This window comes from Vombatus ursinus, unplaced genomic scaffold (genome assembly GCF_900497805.2).
Source record: "Vombatus ursinus unplaced genomic scaffold, bare-nosed wombat genome assembly UNPS02014599.1, whole genome shotgun sequence".
NCBI lineage: Eukaryota > Metazoa > Chordata > Mammalia > Diprotodontia > Vombatidae > Vombatus > Vombatus ursinus.
Genome location: NW_020954377.1, coordinates 438108 through 464375, shown reverse-complemented (window position 1 = coordinate 464375; position 26268 = coordinate 438108). Strand labels below are relative to the sequence as shown.

General features: G+C 40.8%; 1 protein-coding gene across 1 annotated transcript in view; it reads left to right on the top strand.

Moving 5' to 3' along the window:
- Positions 1-3963: 3963 nt before the first annotated feature.
- Positions 3964-26268, top strand: part of LOC114042564 (interleukin-1 alpha-like) — a 35153-nt gene continuing 12848 nt past the window's right edge. The window contains exons 1-5 of the mRNA XM_027861249.1: positions 3964-4163; positions 15721-15769; positions 17176-17386; positions 20793-20954; positions 22389-22519. Coding sequence (XP_027717050.1) covers positions 3964-4163; positions 15721-15769; positions 17176-17386; positions 20793-20954; positions 22389-22519 — 753 coding nt within the window. The remainder of the gene's footprint in view (positions 4164-15720; positions 15770-17175; positions 17387-20792; positions 20955-22388; positions 22520-26268) is intronic.

Below are 26268 nucleotides of genomic sequence, written 5' to 3'. Positions count from 1 at the left end.
GTCACTTTGTGACTGTCTTTCAAATACTGAAGATGGTTATTCTCTGTTCATCTCTTTTTTTTCCCTCTAGGTTAAATAACCCAGTTCCTTCAGTCACTCTTTTCATGACATAATTGAAAGATTCTTCACAGTCCTGGTCACACTCCTCTAGACATGCTCCAATTGGTCAATGTCTCTTTTTAAAAACAATAGCCAAAACCAACCATGATATTCCAATGTGGTCTCACCAACATCATAGACAGCAGATCCTTGATTCAGAATGGCTATAAATGCCTCCTAACATTGCATTAGCTGTTTTGTCTGTTTTTTGACAAACACATCATACTTCTGACTAAATGTTTTTCATATGAACTAAACCACATGTCCTTTATATTGTATTTGTGCAGTTGACATTATGGTGCCTAAATGAAAGGCTTTATGTTTATTCCTATTCACTTTCATCATGTTATATTCAGTCTCTTGTTCTAACCTGTCAAGGTATTTTTGCACCCTGTTTCTGCCATCCTATGCCTTTTTTCAAATTGGCTCAGCACTCCTCCTGTGTCTTCATCCCAGTCATCAAAGGTAAATTGAATAGTAAGGACCAAGAAACAGCCCTAGGGCATGCCATCGAAGACTTCCCTCCAAGTTGGCATTGAACCACTCATTTCTGTGAGCATGTTGATTCAATAAGTTACAGCATCCCACTCCATTCCATGTAACAAACTAGCTGTCCAACTCCAACTTGTCCATGAAAATAGCATGAACACTTAAATTATATGGATTTGCCCAATGTAGCACATCACTGACCTATTAAGACTTCTATCCTACAAAAGAAAAGCAATAAAGTCAGCCTGGCACTTGGAAAGAGAAGGCAGAAACACCAGTAAGTTGTGTCAATGTTCAATTTTTGCCTGTGATGAGGTTTATCTGCCTTCAACTGCATAGACAAAATAAAAGCCCCACAGAGAGATTTAATTTTGCCCATTGGTCTGAATGCATTAGAGGAGTGTAACATTAGCCTCTTATATGAGTTATCACAAAGAAAGTGCCAACAATTAAAATAATTCAGAAAGTAACTCTGACCCTAACACCAAATACAATAATATTTTAAAATGTTAACTATTATGCAAGGCTTTTCCACTAGAATTTGACTCTGTGCCTCATAATGGCAAGGCTGGTTCTCAAAGATTACGCCAGCAGAGTGTTAGCTCCTCCAAGACCTTGCAGGCACTGGAATAGCTGCAAGTATGGGTCCAGTGCAGTTCTGTCCATGTTCAAATGTAATATCCATGAGAACAGGGAATATGGTTCCAATGAATCTTAATATCACTGACTGCCAAATTTTTTGGTCCCAGGATCCCTTTACATTCTCAAAAGTTATTGACTATCCCAAAGAGTTTTTATTTATGTGGATTATATCTATTGATTTCCTGTGATAGAAATTGAAACTAATCATTTTTAATGTTTATTTATTCATTTTAAGAAACAACAGTAAACTCACTATTGTTGCTGTTGTTCACTTGTTTCAGTCATGTCCAATTTTTCATGACCCTACTTGGGATTTTCTCAGCAAAGATACAGGAGTGGTTTGCCATTTTCTTTTCCAACTCATTTTACAGATGAGGAAACTTCAGTAAAGTTAAGTGACTTGCCCAGGGTCACATAGCTAGGAAATATCTGACGCTTCCTGACTCTGAATTCCAAGCCAACACTATCCACTGCACCACCTAGCTACCCAAACCCACTATGTGTTAACATAAATAACTTTTATTTAAAAATACTACATTTCAAAAAAAAAACAAAAGGGGCAGCTAGGTGGCGCAGTGGATAGAGCACCAACCCTGAAGTCAACAGGACCTGAGTTCAAACCCGACCTCAGACCAAACACTTGACACTTACTAGCTGCGTGACGCTGGGCAAGTCACTTAACCCCCATTGCCTAAAACAAACCAAAAAAGAAACCCAAAACTATATTTTCCCAAACAAAAAATTGAATAAGAGTGGAATTGTTTCACACATTTTTGCAAGGACTCTCCTTTCTGCTTCTGCATTATATCTGTAGCAATATGTTGTTTTGATTGACACATACAAAGGCCATTCAGTCTTTCATAGATATGTGGTTGGAAAAAGAGAGGAATATTTTAATAGGCGAATGATGTCTTAGAATTATTACGAAAGAGTTGGGCGCGGTGACGTCGGGGGAGCGAGCTGGCCAGTGCTGAGGGGCCGGGCCGAGGCTCGGCCAGGGAGTTTCAATCAGCGCCAGAGCCTCGGGAACCCAGTGCAACTTGCAGCCCAACACCGAGCAGTTCAGCCTAGCCCAGCTTGTCCCGGCTCGGCCCGGCCCGGGCCATGACAGCCTCCGCCTCCGGGGAGCCTCCCCTGGCTGAGCTGCGGGCCCCGCGCTGGCCTGAGCGAGCCCATGGAGCGGGACGAGTGGCCGCACAGCGGCGCCGGACTTTCCTCCGCTTCTTCAGAGCCGCCCCCGGCCCGGGCCCCCGCGGAGGATCCGGCAGCAGCCCCGGCACCGCGCAACGAAAATCATAGGGAATCAGCACAGAAAACTGAGAGAACAAGGGTGTCGAGCAAAGTTTCAGGCTACAAAATAAACACCCAAGAATCAACAATATTTCTAGGTGATAATAACAGTATCAAGGAACCAAGTACAGAAAGGAGATCGTTGGAACAGACTGGTAGATAAAGAAGAAGAGGAATTTAACCCAGTGTTTGACAAACCCTAGAACATTAATTACCTAGAAAAGAACTCCTTATATGAAAAGAATGGCTAAGGAAAAGTGGAAAAAAATGAGGTACCTACTGTGTGCCGGGTACTGTGTTAGGCCCTGAGGCTACAAATACCAAAAAAAAAAAAACCCAAAACAATCCCACTCAAACTTAAATTCGAATGAAGGATACAACAAGTACATATGTAAGTATATGTAACATAAGTATGAAGTTAATAAATACAAATATATACCAAGTAAAAATAAGAATTATTATGAAAACAGTTTTGACCTCATAGATCTCCTAAAAGGATCTCAAGGACCTCCAGAGGTCCATGCACCACCCTTTGAGAATGGCTACTCTGCATCCATAGGCTTTACAAAGAACTACACACACAGTGGTTGCCCGGCAATAATTCACTGTTGATGGTGATCTATAGAGTAGATTGAAATAATGGGAGTGTAATAGGATACTCTTTTTAAGGAAAGAGCTTTTTCACAAATATTTTAAGACTTTCAATAGATCTGAAGTAAACATCTCCAACTCCTTTTCAAAAAGCACGGACTCCAGGCCCTTTGCCATTATAGTAGCCCCACTTTGAACACTCTCCAGATTATTGATTTCCTTCACAAAATGTGATGCCCAGAATAGAACACAATCCTATGGGGGTGATCTGGGCAGGGCAGAGGATGGCACAACCATCCCTTCTTATTGCCAGAAGCTATGCTTCTCTCAATACAAATTGGGCATTTTGGCTTCTCTATCACACATCTTGAGCTTGTGGTTGACCAAAACCCCCAGATTCTTTTCAGACAAACTGAAATCTGACCATTCATCCCTCATTTTGTACTTATGAAATCAGTTTTTTGAAATCAAAGCAAATATAAGCTTTACATTTATTCTTAAGTTTCACTTCATTAAATTTGGTCCAATGTACTGGCCTATAAACATCTTTTGGAATCCTGATTTTATCTTTCTAGGCCTCAGCTGTCCCAGCAAACTGATGAGTGCTGTCTATGCATTTATCAAAGTAATTGATAAATATATTAGAGAATAGTGTCCTTGGAGCCCTGGCAGGTCATGGTCTCTACCTAAAGCTTGATGCAAAGAATTCACCTCAAGCATGTTCCCAGATGGTCTTGGTTTCAATGTTCTGCTTTTGAGATAAGGTGATTTGGCCAAGATCTCACTATAAATGCTCCCAGAAGGAGGCTGTGTCATGGGGGTTTTCTTCTCACAACAGTAGATGGAGCACCCATGGACAAAACAACCATGAAACTCAAAGGCAGCCCCCACACCACTGACCAGAGAAAAACCAGTTGGAAAGTAAGCCCCAATCGCCACCTGGCCACAATGGCAGGGATACATTCATGTGTCCTCAGCACACAGTACAGCGCATGTAACATGCTAGAGTCAGTCAACAACCATTTATCAAGAACCTGCTATGTGTCAGCCAGGTGATGTAGTGCATACAGCTGGACTTGGAGTCAGTAAGACTTGAGTTTGAATCCTCCCTCAGACACTGACTAGCTGTGGGATCCTGGGCAAATCATTTAACCACTCTATGCCTCAGTTTCTCCATCTATAAAATGGGAATAATGACAGTTCCTACCTCCCAGGTTGTCGTGAGGATTAAATGTGATAGCATATATTAAGCACATTGCAAACCTTGAAGCAAAATATAAATGCTAGCTGGCAGTTGTAGTTATGAGCATTTAATACATGCTTATTGATTGATTGGACAAGGTTTAGGGTGATTTGATGTTTCACAAATCTCTTTGGTGATTTTTATTTGCCTTCACCTGCACTAGAAACAAGATTTCTGTCTTTCCCAGGCGGTGTAAATCACCAATCCAGGGCATGCAACGGGAAGCGCGCCATGGCTGAAAGGAGAGCTAAGAGCTTGACCCTGGTCTGAGTCACTGATAAATTTCTTGTGGGATCAATGGAAAACAAAAGGATTCCTGCTCTTACTGGCCTGGTGACGTCATCACGCTGTGGGCTACTGTGTGGCTGGGAAGTCACAGCCAAGATCCCCTTGCTGGGTTCTGATGCTCTTTGCTGCACCCTGCTGGTAGGCCACTGAATTGCAGCTACCATAGAGTCCCTCACTGGTTTGTAGCCTAGCTGGAAGAGACCTGGGAGTCCAACTCCCCCATTTTACAGATGAGGAAAGTGAGTCCCAGAGAAGTTAAGTGGATTGCCCAAAGTATACGCAAATAGGAAGTGGAAGTGTCAAGATTTGAACCCACGTCCACAGACACTACCAATTCTGCCTGAGAGGGGGGCAGGAGGTAGAGAGAAGAGGACAGGAGAGATAGTATTTGTAAAGAGCTTTAAACCTTCAGCAAGATACATAAATAGAATGCAAGCTCATGGGAAGCAGGGATGGTTTCATTCTCTGTACTTGTCTCTCCAGAGCCTAGCACAGTGCCTGGTGGGCAGATCTGTACGAGGGACGGGGCAGACCTGAAGAGCTTCTCCTCTGTCCTCTCTAGGTCACCTAGAAGTCCTTGTCCACTCTGGGTGCCAGTGGTGCTGAATCCCCCCCCCCCCCAGCCCAAGTAATGCTCACATCCCCTCAGGAGAAGACTGACCTTTGCCTAGGACAGAGCTTGCTAACCTTTTTCTGTCCTCATAGCCCTTGGATTTCAGTAAATCCGCCCTTTTCAGTATTAAAAGTGCTTTCTATACATAGGCACATAAAAATAAAATAATTAAAGCCTTGGAGCACATGTAGTAAGACTGGGATATCCTTCTTCATGTGCAAAAATGTTGCGACTCTTGTGTTTAAGCAGGCCCTGTCCTGCCTGGCTCCATCTACCAATGTCTAGAGGGGTTTTTTTTCCTGATGTTCTTCACTGTATACAAGCAGGGATAGGATGTTGTATGTTGCGGTCTATTTGTTTATTTTATTCTGAAATTAAAGTATGTAGAATAAAATGAAAACAATTTTGACACAGAAAGAAAAATTGCTTGGAAATCAATTCCAAAAAATCAAATCAAAATATCTCCTATACATCCCCAGGGGAATGTATACTGTAGGATGGGAACATCTGCACTGGAATAAGTACAACCTAAGGGGGAAAAGTCAAGAGACAAGCTTGGCTCACTATGAATTTGCTAACATTTTCTTTACCTATGATTCATGTTTTATTTGTTTGTTTATTAAACAAAGGTAAGAGATTAGATGGGTTGTGGAACATATGAGAGGGAAAATCATTGATGACTGATTAACCCAAAGGTAAAGTCTGAGTGAAACAATTTCTTTTTTGGTTGATAACAATACATTAACTACAGATGAAATTCCTGCCTAGAGACACATCTAAAGAGAGAGAGAAATTACTAGCCTAACTCAGAGGATGACTTTGGTAGATAGTGTTTCATTTCCTAATTGCACAACCATCCTGTAAGTCTGACAGACATATTCAGAATACACATTTACAATCTAGTTAAAGAATAATCCTTTATAGGAGTGATGAGTGTTGAAAAAAAAAAGTTAGTGACCATCTAGGTTACAGCCTAGCTCCGCTTGAACCATTTATGCTGCACCACAACATTCTCAGCATTACTTTCTTTTAAATGATGAGCAAATTAGAAAAATGGGTATCCCAAGGACTTAAAAGACTCCCCCTAAGAAACTGCTTTGTGGGAATGCCTCAATAATGAAGTAAAAATCAATATGGTGTCCATGTCCTTTCTACTCAAAAGATATAATGGTTCGATCTGCATTCATAGTTCTTTCTTTGGATGTGGATAGCATTTTCCATTATGGGACCTTTGGGGACATCTAAGATCCTTGCACTGCTGAGAAGGGCTAAGTCTATCAACGTTAGTCATCGCACAACATGACTGTTACTGTGTACAACGTTCTCCTGGTTCTGCTCACTTCACTCAGCATCAGACCATACAAGTCTTTCCAGGTTTTTCTGAAGTCAGCCTGCTCATCATTTCTTATAGCTCAATAGTATTCCATTACATTCATATACAACAAGTTGTCCAGCCATTCCCCATTAATGGACACCCCCCCCCAAGTTCCCAATTTTTCGCCACCTCAAAAAGAACTGCTATATTTTTGTACATATGGGTCCATTTCCTCCTTGTTTGACCTCTATGACACCTAGCAGTGATATCACTGGGCCAAAGGGGGTGCATAGCTTTGGGAGCCTTGTTCCAAATTCCTTTTCAGATTGGACCTAGTTCACAGCATGAAAGCACCAACAATATATGATCCTGTTGACAACGTTACTAGTTACTTTTACCCTAGGCAAGCCTGATTTAGTCAACAAGTAGTAGGCCAACTTAAAGGTTCCAAATGGCACATTTGTTTTCCAGCACAGCCGAAGGTGTGGCTCTGTTTCATTTGCTCAAACTTATTTGTTTAAAAAAAAAAGACATTTAGGTTGTTTGGTTTGGTTTGTTGGGGAAGATGACCCTCTGGCCTTGCATGGCTTGGGCCACTACCCTCCTGCCTTTCTTCCTACCCCTCTGGTCATTCCTTCCCAGCCTCCTTTGCTTTGATCATCAGTGTTCTGCTAGCTTAGCAGGGATATTCCCAAGTGCTCCCTCCTGGTCCCTCCTCCTCTGCTCTCTGTCCTCTCCTTTGGAGGCTTCATCAAGGTCCTTTGGATCATCTCTGTGCAGACAACTCAGCCCTGAGTTCCAGTCATGCATCATCAGGAGCCTTTTGAGCACCCGACTTTGTGCTGGGTATTAGGGATACAAAACAGAAGAGTCCTTTCCTTCTATTGGGAGGAAACAACCCATCCACTGAAAAGTCAATGGGAAATACATACAAAGATAATTTTGGGGGTCAGGAGACCCTAGCAAGTGCCCCGAGCAAGACTAGACTCTGGTAGGGATTGAGAAGAGTGGAGGTGGGGAGGGAGTGCATTCCAGGCCGCCAGGGGAAAGGCCTAGAAACAGGTGAGGGGCCAGGACCCTTGAGGGAAGGAATGAGCAGCCTAAAGCTGGATGGGGAAAGGCTTTAAAAGCCAAACAAACACAGAAGTTTGGTTCTTATCCCAGTGGCCAGAGAGAGCCCCTGGACCTGCCTGCACAGGTCAGGTCTGTGCTTTAGGAATGTCCCATTGGCAGCCATGTGGAGGATGGGTTGGAGGAAGGGTGTGTGATGAGCTATAAGCAATACTGAGGATGTGGGGCAGAGTGGCAGGAGAACCAGGAGAGAGCGGGGCCCCAAAGCCCCAGGAAGGAGAGCACAGTGGTCAGCTGTGTCTGGTGCTGCAAAGAGGTGAGGAAGGCTGAGGATAGAGAAAAACCAATGGAGAGGTCAGAGAGGCTCCAGTGGCCTGATGGGGGAGGGGACACCTAGGCTAGACTAGCAAGGGGAAGGAGATGGATTGTGAGCAACAGCTACCAGTCATTGGTCTTTTGTATTTGATCAAAATAATATGTTTTACTAATAGTGTTCGTGACATCCCAGCCACAGAGCTGGGACAGACCTTAGCAGTCATCTAATCTCACCCCTTCATTCTAAAGATGAGGAAACTGAGGCCTAGAAAATTGAAATGACATGTCCAGTGTCACACAGGCCAAATCAGGATTCAAATCCAGGACTTTGGACTGCAGATCCAGTGCTCTTACCATCAATGTTTCATTCCACATGGCTATTATGCCTACATCTGTCAGTTTCCAAATGACCCTGTCCAAATGTCAGTGAAAGTGTCCGATGGCCATATGTGAGATGGTTTGGCTTAATTTCAGTATCTTAAGTTTATTCACCAGCACCACACACACAGAGAATCTGCTAAGAATCAACATGATCATCTGTTCTGTCTGAATAGGCACTTGGGGGCTGTGATGGACAGATCAGTAGACTTGCCAGGAAGACTCAAGTCCAAATCTAGCTTCAGATACTTACTAGCTGTGTGATCCTGGGCTGGTCATTTCACCTCTGTTTGCCTCAGTTTCTTCATCTGTAAAATAGTCACTTATCCCCTAGGGTGGTTGTGATGTTTAAACAAGATAATCTCTGAAAAGCCCTTCACACACTTGGACTTGCCATGTGAACGTGAACTATTACTCTTACTAATAGCATGGGAAGGTCTTTAGGAGTGAAGATGTAAGACGTGATTTGTAGGAGATCTCTACATCTAAACAGGAATATCGAATTTTAGTTCCTTCCCTTGTGACCTTGAGATTGATTGTATTTTTTCCTCTTCCATAGGCCTTATCTCAAAGACTAGAAAGAGTGTCCAAAGCCACCAACTTCTGGATCTCTAAGTGGAAATTAATTGCAATATTTCAGAAGTTCCCACTGAAATCATCATGACCCCCACACCACTTGCTATGTGCCAGTCATATAAATATATATATGCATGTATATTTACATATATAAATTACATATGAGCTCAGTCTCACATGGCTAATGTATATATACACATGTGTGTATATGTGTGTGCATGTGTCTATATGGAATATATAAATATATACTTATTGTTCTATAAAGGGCAGCTAGGTGGAGCAGCAGAGAAAGTGCCAGGTCTGGAGTCCAGAAGACTCATCTTTCTGAGTTCAAATCTGGCCTCTGTCACTTACTAGCTGTGTGATCCTGGGCAAGTCACTTCACCCTGTTTGCCTCAGTTTCCTCATCTGTCAAATGAACTGGAGAAGACAATGGCAAACCACTCCAGTATCTCTGCCAAGAAAACCCCAAATGGGGTCATGAAAACCCCATGACCTACACTACTGAAAAACAACTGGATGACAACAACATTGTTCTATGAACTATCCCTAGAGCATAAAGAATAGTTTCACTTCTGGTAGGCTTCTGTGAATGTGCCCTTCAGAATAGAGCTCTAACACCAGAGAATAAAGAGCAGCTGAGAATCTGTGAACAGCAGCTAACTGGCTGACTTTCACAGAGCACAGTGACCGAGGTGATGACAGAGCTTACTGCCTAAGTGAAGAGCAGGGTGTGACAAGATACTCTACCTCCAATAGCAACACTTCCAAACTTATTTCCTTGTGTCTCTGTATCTTCCTCAAGCTTTCGCCCTCTTTGCTATCTGTCTGCATTATAGTATTTCTCTCCTATGTCCTTGTCTCCCTGTCTCCCTCCTCTTTTTCCTTTCTTCTCTCCTCTACTCACTCGGACTTTTTTTTATTTCTTCTACATTGGGTAATTTCATCAGTATAAGTACTGCCTCCAACCACACAGATCTCGACCCCACTGAGATGTCACTCGGTCTTCTTTAGTCAACCAGAGGCGGAGGCTCAGGACCTCATATTGTCTCATCCCTTGGCCCTCTTCCCGGAGATAAGCCTACTGTAGAATTGAATCACATGTTAAATATATATAATATTTATTGAATATTTTTTGTGTTTCATGATCTTCAGTTAAAAATCAACTGCATTTGTTTGTCTCCTCTTAGATATTAGGAGACTGTTTTAGCATCTGTGATTCTTTTTATTATTTGGTCATTTTTCAATCATGTCCAACTCTTCATGACCATGTTTGGGGTTTTCTCAGTAAAAAGAATGCTGGAGTAGTTTGCTATTTCCCTCTCCAGCTCATTTTACAGATGAGGAAACTGAGGCAGGGTTGAGTGACTTGCCCAGGGTTGCACAGCTAGTAAGTGTCTGTGGCTAGATTTGAACTCATGAAGATGAGTCTTCTAAACTCCAGGCCCTGCACTCTACCCACTAGTGCCACCTAGCTGCCCCCCAGTATCTTCTTTACAGTTTTACTGTATTGTGTCTAATAAAAAATATGAGATCATGGAGCATATTGCCTGTGTAATATAAATAAAGAAGGTCAGTAGGCCTTAAGGAAATGTCCCAGATAAGCCAAGTAGAGATTTCTACAATTCTCGTATTTCAAAATGATATCAAATATTTTCCATGCCCCTAGAGAAATATTGAGTCAGAGCCAGTACATCCTGCCATGCTGTGATACTTGTAAGCTCTGTAGAAGGTCTTAGAGGCAGCTAAGTGGGACTGGAGGCAGGAAGACATGAGTTCAAATCCAGTCTCAGATACTTGTTCACTGTGTGACCCTGGGAAAGTTACTTAAACTCTGTTTGCCTCAGTTTCCTCATCTATAAAGTAGGGATAATAATAGCACCTACCTCCCATGATTGTTTTGAGGATCAAATGAGATAATATTTGTAAAGCGCTTTGTAAACCTTAAAGCATTGTATAACTGATAGTTGTTGCTGTAGATACCTTCCAGTGAACATTGTGGATACTGTATCCTTTGGGAGAATGGCACATGAATGTCAGATGCCACTTGACAAGTGGCTTTAGTGTCATGGCAATGGGTAACAAAATTTGATCAGCCTACACTCTCTTTCTGGTTAATTCATTGACAGTGTGCTTTTCTGTAGGCTTGCAGAGGCCATGCCACGACCATGCATGAATCTGCTGTAGACACAGTCAGCAAAGGCAAAATCACAAGAATTACAACCATGAAAGATGGAGCGTTATAGATATGGTTGATGAGGGTCGAGACTAGGAAAAGTGGGAAGAGGTGAAACCGAAACAGGGATGAACAAGAAGAAGATGGAGCAATCACAAGAACCAGAAATCATAAAGGAAAAAAAACAAACTCAGGAAGAGAGAAGTACTGGGAGAGAGATGGAAGAATAAGAGATTATGATTGCCAAGGAGCAATTCAGAGTTCAGGCTCTTGGAAGTGCATCAGTTTCAGGTGATACTGAGGTCTGAGGCCCTGTGATTACAGTTCATAATGACAAATACTATGAATGTGTTATGAGCGTTTTTTTATTTTTTATTTCCTTGTATTAATTTTTATTATGTGGTGGGGAGGTCAGGGCTGCTTCTCATAGTTTTGAGGTTATTGAGCTGGCTGAAACCTGTCCAAAGGAATGTGAAAATTTACTTAAGGCCTCAACCATCCCCTAGATAAGAAGCCAAAAAAAGGAGTCAAGGCTTCCCAAACGAGTTGGGTTTGCCTTATTTGAGGAAGATTCCCAACTGGCTCCTGTTCTGTAGTAATTTTGGAGACATGTAAATCTCCCTTCTGATTCAGCCAATTGTGAACCTTTTAAATCGAATTTCATTTGTAACCTGTAAACAGACTCAGAGAGTCTGTTTATTTAGGTCTGTCTCCTTAGGGGAAGGCATGAGATTATCATTCTGTTCGACAGAGTTTGTTCAACCTTTATCAAATGAAGCATGAGACAATAAATCTGTTTGACTAGGTTTGCATGACCGTTATGGTCTAAATATTGTTCCATGTAAAAAAAAAAAGATTATTTCTCTGTCTCTCTGATACAATTATCTCTATCAAGGCTTGTCAGAAATTCCCATCTTTGTTCAGGGTCATTTTTCTACCTCCCCAACCTGAGCTTAAGCATTATAAAAGCTAGGGTTTTTCCTCTATAATTTCTGTGCTGTGGAAGAGTTATTCAGCAGCACTATTGAACTCGTAGCAGATATTTCCCCCATAACAAATTTGGTAAATCATATAGGGACAAGCAGTAAGGTTGGAACTGGCACTTCACTTCAGAAGCTCTCCTGTACCCACCAGGTCATATTTGCCTTGGAGACTCTGAAGGCAAAAACCTAGTTGAAGCATAAAGACTACTGCTGTTCAATTAGCATAAAAACCACAAAATGAGGTAAGTCTGTCTTCTATGTGTGTCCTGTGCTTTGTTTTTGATTGGGGGGGGGGGGCTGTCTCTTGCATTTGAATAGTCTGTTGATATTTTGGGATACTTCATCTGTTAGCAGCCCAGACATTTTGATGAGCATGGCACTGTGATTCAGGTGTCTAAAATAAGGGCCAACTCACCAGCTGTGTGACTCTGGGCAAGTCATTTAACCACAATTGCCTTAAAAAAAAAGAAAAAAAACTGCAAAGTAAGGGCCAGAGTGAGGAATTCTAGGTTTTAACAGACAGGACAAGGCATTTTTTTTTCTGAACCCTGATTTCCTCAATATGTTGTGCCTTTTTTTGCCTCACTTTTCTGCAGGCACAAAAGCAAGAGATTTGTCTGTTTCTTGTGGTCATTGTCTCTGAGTCCCAGGCATTTAACCCTGGTAGGGTTCTTGTCTGCTTTCCAACCACTGGTTCTGACTGTTAATAAAGGGATCCTGGTTCAGTGACTTTTGCTTTGAGAAAAGCAAAAAAATCTCCAAGTAAAATTGCTTTTTTTAAAAGTAGTTTAGAACTCCATTAAAAATTTTAAATTGATTTTAAAATTTTAAATATAACACATCTATTCTAATTCTTAGAGAAAAAGTCTAATCTTTCAGCTTTTTTCTTTTTTGCTTATGTAACATAGGCCTCCAAATGTTTCTGTTAAGAGCAATGACAAAAGTTCTAGTAAACATGACGTTCTTAGATGATATTTTAAAATTTTTTTCATTTGATTCTGATGATAATTAAGAATAAAACTGAAAAAGTAGAGCAAAGTAATGAACTGAATGTACACAGATTAACAACTGAACTACTATACCTGAACTCAAAACTCTCAGAGTAAATCAAATTACAATCCCCAAATATGCCATCTCACATAGCAAGGTTTACCGCTTAGAGTTTAGAACAGGATATGATTATTCTTCATATTGCAATAATAATAAATTGCAATAAATAAAAGCATTTTCCTTTAGACCCCATTAGTATATAGAAGGCCTTTCTAAAAGTATTTGTTAGTCATTTTACTTTTCTTTTTTTTTCAGTTTAAAGATATCCTGATGTAAAAATCAATCAAGAAGTTAAGAAAATATTAATATTCTGGAGTTTTATACATAAAGTGAATAGATAATCAGAAAAACAGAACTGGCTACTATTGCATATTAGCTTGTAAAGTAGAAAAAAGAAATCTTTAAAACTGAGGTTTCTTGATACCAGGTTGGCTCAAAGATGTAACTTCAATACATATTATTCCCGGTGAAAGTTCATAATTTTCATAATCAGAAGTCAGACAATTCATAGAACTCACTACTATATCATAACCACACAAATTACCTCTCACATATCTTGGCTATGAGTGGATGAGGGGAGGGGCTACAGTTATCTCTAGTATCAGGATGGAATTCACCAAAGTCTCATTTACATATCCTTTCCAAGCATCTACCTTTTTTGCTTTTGTTTTTGTTTATTTCCACAGTTGATTTTGCCGGGGTTGAAAATTCAGATTCTGGCAAGATTTCATAGACAATGAGACTTCCCAAATAACAAGTTTACTTTGACCAACCAGATCAGGCCATTTGAATATGAAGGAGCACCTTCATTCTACACAAGTCTCCAAAGAGTAACAATTCAAAGTTATAAAGTAACAGCATTTCTTATACAATGGTTTCCAAAAATTACAATGTAAGGAATTTGTAAGCATAATACTAACATTAAACAATATCACAGATTTAAAATTTCCTAGGCTCAAAACAAAATATATTGCCAGTCAGATGACACTGATCCAGTTGAACACATTTCAGCCTTTATCTCACATGGAAAAATAATTTTACCTACCAATTTTGCATTCTATACTAGCTGCATTAGGGCAACTAGGTGGTGCCATAGTGCACAAAGCATAGGGTCTGGAGTCAGGAGGACCTGAGTTCAAATTCAGCCTCTGATACTTACTAGCTATATGACCCTGGGCAAGTCACTTAACTTCCCCTAGATTCAGTTTCCTTATCTGTAAAATGGAGATAAGCAACCTACTTCACACGGTCATTATAAGAATTAAATCAAATGATATAATGTATGTAAAGTGATTCACAAACTTTAAAGAATTATATCAATGTTAGTTTTTATTATTAGCTATTAAAGCACAATGCTTTCTGCTCCACCATACTTTCTTGAATAATATAGTATCATCAGAAGAATTTTATTTTTGTTTGTTTTAAATGGACTCTTGTGACATTGAGCATCTTGGGACCATTGAAAGCATTAGGTAAGTTCCAAAAAGCATTAAGTAAGATCCCAAAAGTAACCCAGCCCAGTCTCTTCATAATTTTTTTTCTGAAACTGACTTAATTCTTATCTAGAATACAATGTTATGTAAGACATATTAACATATTATAGATTATAGATACTATTGTGGTTGTGGTTGTGACAGCCCTTTGTTCTTGAAGAGGACTATGACATCATGGAGGCGATGACATGACTTACAATTGACCTTGATTTGAGTGAGGGAGGGCTGTGCAAAGTCACCAGCCTCAATTTCTCCTCCAGAGCCATCTGGGTCCTGTGGCCAGATATCGATCAGAATGACTAGAGATGGCCCAGGATGCAATGTATCAATAATATATCAATAAAGATAAGCCTAAACTAATATATTAAGATAATATATCAATATATTATATGTTACATGTACTGTGTGTATTATATCACATATAATATGGCTATTATATATTATGTATAATGGCATATATTACATATAATAATAATCTAAAATAATACAATCAATATACAATGATGGACTAAGTCCACGGGCTGACATCCAACTGCATGTCTTAATCTAGGCAGTATATACTGTTCTTCTCTTATTTCTTTTTTGTATGGCAAGTCAAGGCCTCTTTAGAGTAAGAGGACTGTTCTGCTCATAGGTATGTTCAACTATCTGAAGCACTTTCATGTACATAAGAGATTTGACTCTCCTATACAGACAGAGGATAAAGCTGAATTGTCCAGCTATTAGAATTTTGACCAGTGTGGCCACAGGTCAACAAGAGATTCCATACCTATGCTGAGTCCCAGATCTGGAATCAGGGCAGATTTGGATAAAACTTAGGAAAAACAAAATCCAGACAAAGTCTGAAGAAATCCTGTCAGAAGGAAGGATGACATTTCAGAGAGTAGTTTATAAGAATGTGTAAGAACTGGTCTGTGCATTTCAGCCTTAAGTTCCTTTGCTAAGCTACAAGTGATCAGCTGCCTGAGAAAGGAAACACAGACTTGCCCATACTAATCAGAACTATGTGTACTTCCTGGAAATAATATGATCATTAAAATGTGTTGCCAAGGAGCAGTGACCAAGCAACGAACAAAATAAAGCATTCTTTCTTGCTTTGCTTTTACAGTGAAAATGAGGGATTTATTTTGGATACTGACCAAGTCTCACTGAGTCAGGTAAGGCAGTGCTTGTCAATCTCCTAAGATTTCTGTGCTTGGAGAAATGTGATCGGTTGTTCTTATCTCCCTGTGGTAGCAGGAGGTCCAATACAGTGAATGGCATTCCCAATTCAAGTGGAATGGGAACGGATTATATTTCATTTCATTGAATTTCCTTTGTAAAAGGTCCCTTTCTCACACTGTACATGAATATCTCAAGGACCATTTCTGAGCCATAAATACAACTGTTTATCAAAAGATCATAAAATCTTACAGTTTGTTGAGAATGCAAAGGGCAAGTCTAGTTCTATTATTTCAAAATGAGGGAATTGAGGCCCTAAAAGGTGAAATAATGAGAGAGAGAGAGATCGATATAGATATATAGATAGATACATACATATATATACACACATGTATACAGATATACATACATCGATATATATATATATATTTTTTTACATATGCATGTGTGTATACAGGCATACATGCTTATATAAAATACAGCTAGGTGGTGGGGTGGATAGGGTATGAGGCTTGGAATCAGGAAGACTTATCTTGCTGACTTCATATCTGGCCTCAGACACTTACTAGTTGTGTGACCTTAGGCCAGTCACTTAACCATGTTTGCCTCAGTTTCCTCTTCTATAAAATAAGCTGGAGAAGGAAAGGGCAAACTACTCTGGTATCTCTGCCAAGAAAACTCCAAATAGGTCACAAAGAGTTGGACGTGACTGAAAAATGACTCAACAACAACAGGGGTGGGGGAAGAAGTCTAGTGGGCAGCTCTAAACCAACAAACTCTTTTCGAGACAGCTAAAAGTAAGTCTTTCTGACTCCAGGCCTGCCACTCTAACTGCCCCCACCCCAGGTACCAAGGGATTTAATGACCGAGGCTGCCCTCAAGATGATTTTGTTAAAACAAACCTTGGAACCAGACTCCATTGAGAGAGATCACTCTTATCTTATACTGGGTACTCAGCAACTCCCTCCCAATCGTAATGGCAAACAGCTCCTCCTTTCTTTGCCAAACTCAAGTGTCTTTGTATAGTCTGTGTCTCCTCTTCTAAAGTCCTCTCTAAGTGTCTTCCCCACCAGCTCTATGCAGTTGACTCCCAGTTATCTAGAGGAACGTATACTTTGATGCCTTAGCATAAGTATCTCAATTATTATCACCCATTCTTTCCTCAGCTCTTGCAATCTGGGTTCTACCCCCCAACATACGCTACTCTCCTGAAGCAGCTTTAAGATCACCACTGACCTTTGAATCATTGAATCAAGTGGATTCTTTTCTGTCTTCATCCACCCTGAGCCCTCTGTAGATTTTCACCACTTTTGACCCCCCTGGATAATTTTGTTTGTATTTTATTTATTTATTTAATTTATTTCTTTGTTATTATCTAAACTATACTTCTCTTTCCCTGCAGGAGTCCTTCTACCCTAGTGCCAGCCCATACCACAAAGAGAACTGGACAAAAGTAGAGATTTCTGAGCAGACGCACCATCTTAACTTACAAGAGTATGCGGGAGAAACAGTTGTCCAAAGGGAAATAGAAAAGAAGAGACAACTTTCCAGGAGCCATCCCATCACCAATGATTACCTGGTTAACGTTGGCAGCATTCCAGAAGAAAATAAAGGTAAATACCAACGTCTTTTCCTCCATTTTAAAGTGAACAGTAATAAGAAAGCGTGGGTGATATTGAATACAAATTCAAAAATGGAGAAAAAGTATTGATAGGTTGCCATCTGCAAAGAGTAGCTTCATCAATGAGATTATAGTCATCAATATTTTAAATAACATTTCCAACTGAATCTGCTCTGGGGAATTATAGACTCTGTCTAATAAGTTTCTTAAGAATGTGAGCATCTGGAGTATTGTGTGCCCCCAAAGGGCAATGCAGCATTCACAGCTTGTACAACACGAGAGCCTGTATTTCTTTGCCCTTCTCCATTGAGTAGAGTTGGCCTGAGCCATACGTAGGTACTTTGCCTAGTAGCCCTGGCCTCCTGAGAATTGCTCCAGTCCCTCCACTTGTATGGCACTGCTCTCTCTTCTCCTCCAACCTGTCTGATCACTTCCTTTCAGTTTCCTTTGCTGGATCATCATCCATGTCCCACCTCCACATTGTAGGTGTCCTGCTAAAGCTCTGACACTGTCAGTTCCCATGGACTCAGTTATCAGCTCTATTTAGATGACTCCTAAATCTGTATCTCTAGACCTCCTCTCTCTCCTAAGTTGCAGTCCCACTTTATCAACTACCTTCTGGATCTCTCCACTTGGACATCCAATGGTCATCTCAAACTCAACATGTTCAAAACAGAACTCATCTTCCTCCCCCCACTTCACCTAAATCTTTCTCTCCTCCAAACTTCCCATTTTTGTTGATCCTTTTAATCACCTGATTCACAACCTCTGAGTTATCTTCTATGCTTCATTCTCCCTCATCCAACCCCATATCCAATTGGCGCCAATTGGTGTCAATTACACTTGCACATCTCTCACATTCATGCCCTTCTCTCCACTCAGATAGCCATCATTCTAGCTCAGCTTTTCAACAACTTTTCCCTGGACTACTAGGAGCCTCCTAACTAGACTCCTGGTTTCCAGTCTCTCCCTTTTTCAATCCATCCTCTACACAATTGCAAAATAATCTTCCCAAAGCACAACTCTTAACAAGTCACTGCCCCACTCAAGAGGTTTCACCTACTTCCTATTGTCTCCAGTATACACCAGCTCTTTAACTTGGTTAGTCATTCAAGCTCTTTTAATTCTAGTTCTTGCCTGAATTTTTGGACTTAATGTTCTGTTCTAAGTATTTTACATTCCAGCCAAATTGACCTCCCTGCTATTTCCTAAATTCAGCCTTCCACCTACCACCTCCAAACCTTTGTCCTCCATTCTGAAAATGCACACCCTCTTTGTGTCCATCTTAGAATTCTTTCCTTCCTGCAAGGTTCAGGCCATTCTCAGCTGTCATCTATTCAAGGAATGCATTCCTTCCTTATAGCTACCTCTCATGTGCCATATCCTATGGGAAACCTTTCCTGATTCCCCTAATTTTTAATCAAATGATCTTCTATTTGTTTCCATCTCCCTGGTAAAAACAAAGCTCCTGAAGGGAAGGGATTTTTTTTCATATCTGACTTTGTATTCCCATGACTTAGAAAACCCTCTTGCACACAGAAGTGCTTAACAAATATTTATTGAATTGTAAAAAACAAATTACTCTCACCATGACTGAGGCTACTTCATAAAAGGAGGCTGACTTTTATAGCAGCTGTGTACTAATTCCCTAGAGGCTAGTGTGCCAGATTCCACGTAAAGCAGCATGATCTATACCTTCTAAATGTGCACGTTCTTAAGATGCTTATTGGAGTAATTAATAATTTCCCAGAGTAGATCATTTGGAAATGCTATTTCAACATGTTGATGACTCCATAAGTTCATCAGTGAGGGTACTCTCTCCAAGGGTGCAGGTGGCAACCCATCTACACCTCATGCTGTGTGACTTTTGGCCAAATCGACTCAGATTCTCCGGTTGGGGGCCCTCCTCTGCCTGTTGGGGAGCCTTCTTCTGTTTCTTGACATTGACAAGTAGCTCTCCATCAATTATCCTTCACTCTCAGTACCTGACTGACCCACTTTTGTTTTCTTTCATACATCAAGTGAGCATCATGGGACCTTAGCTCTGGGATTGGGAGTGGCCTCAGAGGACACTAAACTTTTCATTTTATAGATGGAGAAACTCAGGACCAGAGAAGGTAACTGACTCTCTTCAGGTCACTCAGGTGGGAATGAGTAAAATCAGGATCACATTCTGCCTCTTCTGATTCCAAATCCAGTGTTCGCTCCCAAAGAGCTGTCTTACTGTTTCTCAAGTACACTGTGATACATTAGAATTGACTTTCACCCATAAAGTGCTCCACGATTTTTCTTTGGGCAACTCGCAATTTTAGGTTTTCAGATACTGCAGAATTTTATGACTTATAGTCATACAGTATCATTAGAAGAATACTGATTTTTAAATGGTCTTTCACACACAAACACACAGGCACATACACCCTCAGGATGAGGGGTCGATAAAAGCACTGTTCAATTTCCCAAAGGCAACCCAACCTGTTCTGCTCTTCATCTTTCATTCTGGTCTCATTCCCAGCATCTCTTCAAGGTATGTGTCCTAACGGACACATAATGGGCTGTCTATCTACTTGCAAATCAGCTTGGATGATAGGTATTAGTCATCCATGGTTTTTCCTGGTTGAGAAACTCAGCCTTCATGATTGAAAAGCTCAGCAAAATTCCTCTGAATGATTGTAGATCTCATTTAGGAATCACTACATAGTACCAGCGCTTGATGCTAAACATCATTCAGCAACACGTTTGGTTGTTTAATGCCTCACTTGATATTAACCATCGGAGAGTCATTGAATAAAGTTGCTGCATTGTTACAATTTTCAATATTACTATTTCCATTTTTAAAAATAGGAAAGGAAGATGGATTGTTGGTCCTGAACATCATTCTTTTTTTTCTTTTTCTTTTTTTTTTCTTTGGCTAAGGACCAGGTCCCAGAACACCATGGAGAGGCAGCATAATAGAATAGAGAGAGATTCTTATCTGACTATCTGACTGTGTGACCTTGGACATGACACTTAACTTTGAGATGTTTTTGAAAGTCCCTGATCAACTCAGAATAAAGTGAATTTCACAAATGGTCTCACGATGAGGAGATCTGATAACAAAGCTTAAGACAAGGCCAGTAATACAAAATCAGTGGAAAGGTAGAGTTCACAAGGACCAAAATTCTTGTAGTCGCTCTGTCACTGTCCAACTCAAGTCAAGAAGCACTTATTAAGTGCCTACTGTGCTCCAGGCACTGCGTTAAATGCTGTCCAGTTCAGTGCCTTTGGGAAAATCACTGAAGCTTGTTTGTAGAATGAGAAGATTGGACTGAATGGTTTCTAAGGTCACTCCCAGTTCTAGAATACTTGGAGTCCATAATGCTTACTTGGGGCAAAGTATTGATGATGGCTGTGTTTTCCAGATGTAATCAAATACAGGTTGGACTCCACCGTTCAAAACAATGTGGTGTATGAGTTCCACTCCTTTATAACTGACCAAAAAGTGACAGACCAGAAATATCGGAATTTAACGCGATGTGAAAGCACCCTGAGAGCTATGGCTACACAAGACGCGACACGTGAAGGTAAATTACACACCCTACTTGCTTCTTTTTCTCTGATCTGTCAGACTCTCTCTTTTCAAAGGGGAAAACTCTCTGGGTCCTTAGCTTTACCCACTGCTCATTTCCAAAGATGGATGAAATCACGTTGCTGCCCTACAAAATCCGAGGCAGCATCTCATGACAGGGAAGTGAGAGACTAGTGCAAAACAGAGGGCACATATGTCGATGTGGCCAGTGTGGGAACATGTTCTGCTTGACTGTTTTTATGTCACAACAGGTTTGGGAGGATAGAGAGCAAGTGGGAGAGAGGGAAAAAATAAACGTTTGATCGGTGAAAAAAATACCAGGTAATGATAGAAATTCCCATCAGACAGTAGATGTCTAAGGATTCCACTCCCATAGTGGACATTTCTTAGCTAGGCTGTGAGTTTAACAAAAAATTGCATAGTCCTCCTCAAAATAAAGAGAGGGATTTGGCATAAGCATCATCATCATCTCCAACTTTTCCTAAAGAACATGTCCAGTGGTACAACAGACAGACAACTTGGTGGTGCAGTGGATAGAACACTGGACCTGGAGTCAGGAATATCTGAGTTCAAATCCAGCCTCAGTCACTTACTGCCTTTGTGACCCCAGGCAAGTCATTTAACCTCTATTTGCCTCAGTTCCTCATCTGTAAAATGGGGACACACTGGAGAAGGAAATGGCAAACCCTTCCAATATCTTGGCCAAGAAAACCCCAAATGGGGTCATGAAAAGTGGGCACAACTGAAAGGACTGAACAATAATAATGAGCAAAGTGCTATGGGGATTAAAATAAAACATGGTCCCTTCTCTCTGGAAGTTTATGATCTAGTTAGGAAGTTAGCTCTACATATTTACTTAGACTGGCAGATCCAAGTCCAAGACTGGACTTGGAATTGAGAAGACCCAATTTCAAGTCTGGTCTCTAAGCAGCTCTGTGACCAAGGAAAGTCCCTTAACCTCTTTCTGCCTCAGTTCCTTCATCTGCAAGATGGGGACAATAGTGGCATCCACTTCACGCAGTTAGTGGGAGGATCAAATGAAGTAGTGTATGTAAAATGTTTTTCAAACCTTAAAGCTTCATAGAAATGCTAACCATTATTTTATTCAGTCATTTTTCAGTCACGTCCCACTCACAGTGACCCCATTTGGGGTCTCGTTGGTAAAGATAATGGAGGGTTTCACCATTTCCTTCTCTGGATCATTTTATAGAAGAGGAAACTGAGATAAACAGGGTTAAGTGACTTGCCCAGGGTCACACAGCTAAGAAGTGTCTGAGGCAAGATTTGGATTCATGAGAATGAGTCTTCCTGACTCCCGGGTCAGCCCTCTATGCATTATGGCATCACCTACCTGTCTACCCAGCTTTTATTAGATTGTGGTATTTTTAAAAAAAAAGTGATTTATTATTTTCTTGTTCTTTTTTCCCAGTGACGTTTGACATAGGCAGGTACATAACTCTATCACCTGCACCAAATAATGGGATCGCTGTGACTTTAAAGCTCTCAAACACAAACCTGTATGTGACTGCAAAGAAGGAAAATGAACCTATACAACTACAGGTGAGCAATCCTTAGTATGCCTCTTAGATTTTGGATTCCTGACATTATCCTTAAAAGGACTAAGGAGCAGCTAGGTGGTGCGATGGCTAGAGCACTGGCCCTGGAGTCAGGAGGACCTCAGCTCAAATCCGGGCTCAGATACTTACAGGTTGTGTAACCCTGGGCTAGTCACCTAACCCCAACTGCCTCCAACAAAAAAAAAAAAGAGGATTGGGGCACTCCTTTATAATCATCATGCCCTTCCTTCTGCCTTTTCTACATTATTAAATTATGAAATGGTTGAGTGAGTTCTCCATGAAGCCCCATAATCTCTTTAGACCAAGGTTAAGCAGAACTCAGTTTCAGAACTTTTTATTCTGAAAAAGATTCAGAGGGCAACAAAGTCAACATGGCCCAGGAAGGTGATGTGGGAGACAAAAACAAACTAAAAGCAACCATCCCCAGTTCCTTTAACCAATCCTTGTACTCCAACATCCTGGTTGCCTCCTTCGGGACCCTCTCCACATAACCCATGTCCTCCTTAACTCTGAGTGCCCAGAGCTGCACACAGCTGCCTGGGTGAGGGCTGGCAGTAGGAGCAGCAGGGGTGGTATCTTCTCCTATTCCTGGGAGCTCTATCTCTTCTAAGCTTCTTGGAGCTGTCTCATCATGTCCTGGTCTCATGTGGAGCCTGACGCCTGCTAAAGCTCTCACACCTTTGTCAGAACAGCCATGTGTCCAGCTCTGTTTCTCCCATCTTCCACTTGGGTGACCCAAGTTTCAGACTTGCTAGTTATCCCCTTTGAATTTCAGCCTAACACTCTAGCTTTCCAAGATCTATTGGATCCTGACTCCATCATCCTGAATCCATTTGATTCTATTTTTACCTATTCCACATCTCTCTCTCTCCTAGTATGGATCACTAAAGAGATGGTTGCTAAATATCTAGAAAGGGAAGCAGTAATTATAAAGAACCATCAGGGCTTCATGAGGAACACATCAGACCAGACCTGCCTCTGCTAAAGAAGCAGATGAGATGGATTTGGCCAGTAGTGCTTAACTGGGTTTGAGCAAAATTTTTGATGAATGATTTAATTGAATATAAGTTGGAGGTTGACTGAATATGGCAGGGTCTAGTATCTAGCCCACAGAAGTTTTCTGTATTAAAGAAAAATTCACACTCAGCAAGAATCACTTCAATGCATTTGTAGATTATTCTCACAAAACTTTATAAAAATGAGAAAGAAGGCATATAGGTTAGTAATTTTTCTTGGTCACTTTTTTATATTAATGAACTATAAGATTTTTTACATGCTTCTCATCCTTTATATGCCTCTTGGATTGATCCTTTTACTTTCTAACAATTGTTACCTTCAGCATAAACCTGTTCTATGCACACTTGCTCTAATCTGATTGCTTTTACTTTTTTTTTTTAGTGCCATTTCTGTGTCCTTTCTAAGCACATTAAGGATTGTGATATTACACTCCAAAAGCAGTGGCTCAACTGGTCTTGTTTGTAAAAATGACTTGTTATAACAATTTTTGCAGATCTTTTCCATATTTTTCTGTTTGTTGTCCTCTTTCTCTTTTAATAGTGGGGATGACTGCTTAGTTGGACTTCAATTAAGATTTCTTTAAATTAATTTTACTCTCCATTGCTTCTATTCTTTATGAGGTAATAGTGCTCATAAGCTACCATCATCCTTCTCTGTATAATTTTATAAATGAGTTTATATTCTAAATCCACATGCCTTTTGACCACCATCTCTCCTTGCTTGCTTAAATAAGTCAAATGTTTGTTGACTAGGGCACTCTTTAGGTTCTTTCCGTCTTCTTGTTATGGTCATTGATTTATATTAATTACATTTCTACATGCAATCATTAAAAAACAAAGAAGAAGAATTCACACAGTCACCTAGACTTGGCATCAAGTCCAACTTTCAGGTGAATGAGTTACAGCCCTACTCTCAGCAGGTGGAGCTGATGGACAGAACTTACCCAGCAGGCTCCTGAAAGAGCTATAATGACTTCACAGTTACTTCTCAGACGGCCTAGAAGCTGTGCAAACTACCCTAGTAGCAGGCTTAACTGCTGCACATGGGGTGCTAGGGACTCAACTAACAGTATTACCCTTATATATTTTCAGCCATTTTTTCAGTCATGTCTGGCTCTTCATGACTTTATTTGGGGTTTTCTTTGCAAAGATACTAGAGTAGTTTGCCATTGCTTTCTCCAGTTCATTTTACCAATGAGGAAACTGAGGCAAACAGGGTTAAGTGACTTGCCCAGGGTCACACAGCTAGTAAGTGTCTGAGGATGGATTTGAACTCACAAAGATGAGTCTTCCTAACTCTGGGCCAGGCATTCTATCCACTGCACCACCTAGCTGCCCCTACCCTCAAATAACCTCACCCCAATTTAGGGAAAGATTGTTTTAGTAACCTTAAATATTGGGAAGTACACTATTTCAAGTGACTAAGTTGCTGGTTCCAATTTCTCCCAGATTGTAAACTCCATAACAATATTCCACATGTGAGTTTGTACAGTGCCTGGCACACAGAAGACTCAATAAATGTTTGATAAATGAATAAAGCTATGATCCACAGGTAAAGTTGAAGACCCCCAAGCTCATAGCTGTGCCCCCAAACTCAGTCCTACTTGAGGTAGCCTTTGATCTTTCTACCCTACAGACGTGCTCTCCAGAACTACTAAATGTGGCTACTCCTCTCAAGCCAAGTCACCACACACTTATTAAGCACTTACTATATGCCAGACACTGTGCTAAGTGCTAGGGATACAAAGAAAGGTCAAAACAGTTCCTGCCCTCAAGGAGCTTACATTCTAACAAAGGGAGCACGGGAAACAGCATGCAAAAAAAAATTGTACATAGAAGACATATACATGGTAAATTGGATAGAATGAAGGCCTTAGGATTTAGGAAGGGCGGAAAAGGCCTCTTACAGAATGTGGGGTTTGATCTGAGAACTGAAGGGATCCAGGGAAGTCAGGAAATGGAGCAGTCCAGGGCTACATGCAAAGGATGACACTGGACAGAAAGAGACAATGCTAGCAGCTGAGTCCTAGACCTCTTCCCTATATATGCAAAGGTTAAGATTTTTTTTTGCCTTTTTTTTCTTTTTGGTGAGGCAATTGGGGTTAAGTGACTTGCCCAGGGTCACACAGCTAATAAGTGTCAAGTGTCTGAGGCCAGACTTGAACTCAGGTCCTCCTGACCCTAAGGCTGGAGCAATATCCACTGTGCCACCTAGCTGCCCCCAGCGGTTAAGATTTTTAGAGGTATTCTAGTCACCAATTCCAAAAGTGTGACCAGAAAGCACTTAGCTCTACGTGGCACCAAAAAAAGAGTGTGATGCTCCTACCTCCTTCTGCCCACCCACTGCACCCCCTGACTGCCTCTTTCACCATTCTCCCTTCTTTATAAGAGAACAGGATGAGGGGTAGCTGTCACTGATCATCTGGGCTATCACCCAATCAATTGCACTGAAATCTGTCATTAAGAACCCTCAAGAACCTAGCCAATAGCTCACAGATGTTCAGATTCCTTAAGAATCTAGCCAATATGGCAGATCTTTAATAAACCTTGAAAAGAAAAGAATTGATTGGCCATTATTAATGGAGAGAGGAGAACACTGCGTCTGGTAGGCCAGACGCTGAGGGACTAAGTTGGTTTTCTTCCATCTGCCTCCACCTGTTCACTTAACAAGCCTGCTCTCTTCTCTTTTTCCTGAAGGAGATTCCAACGACACCGA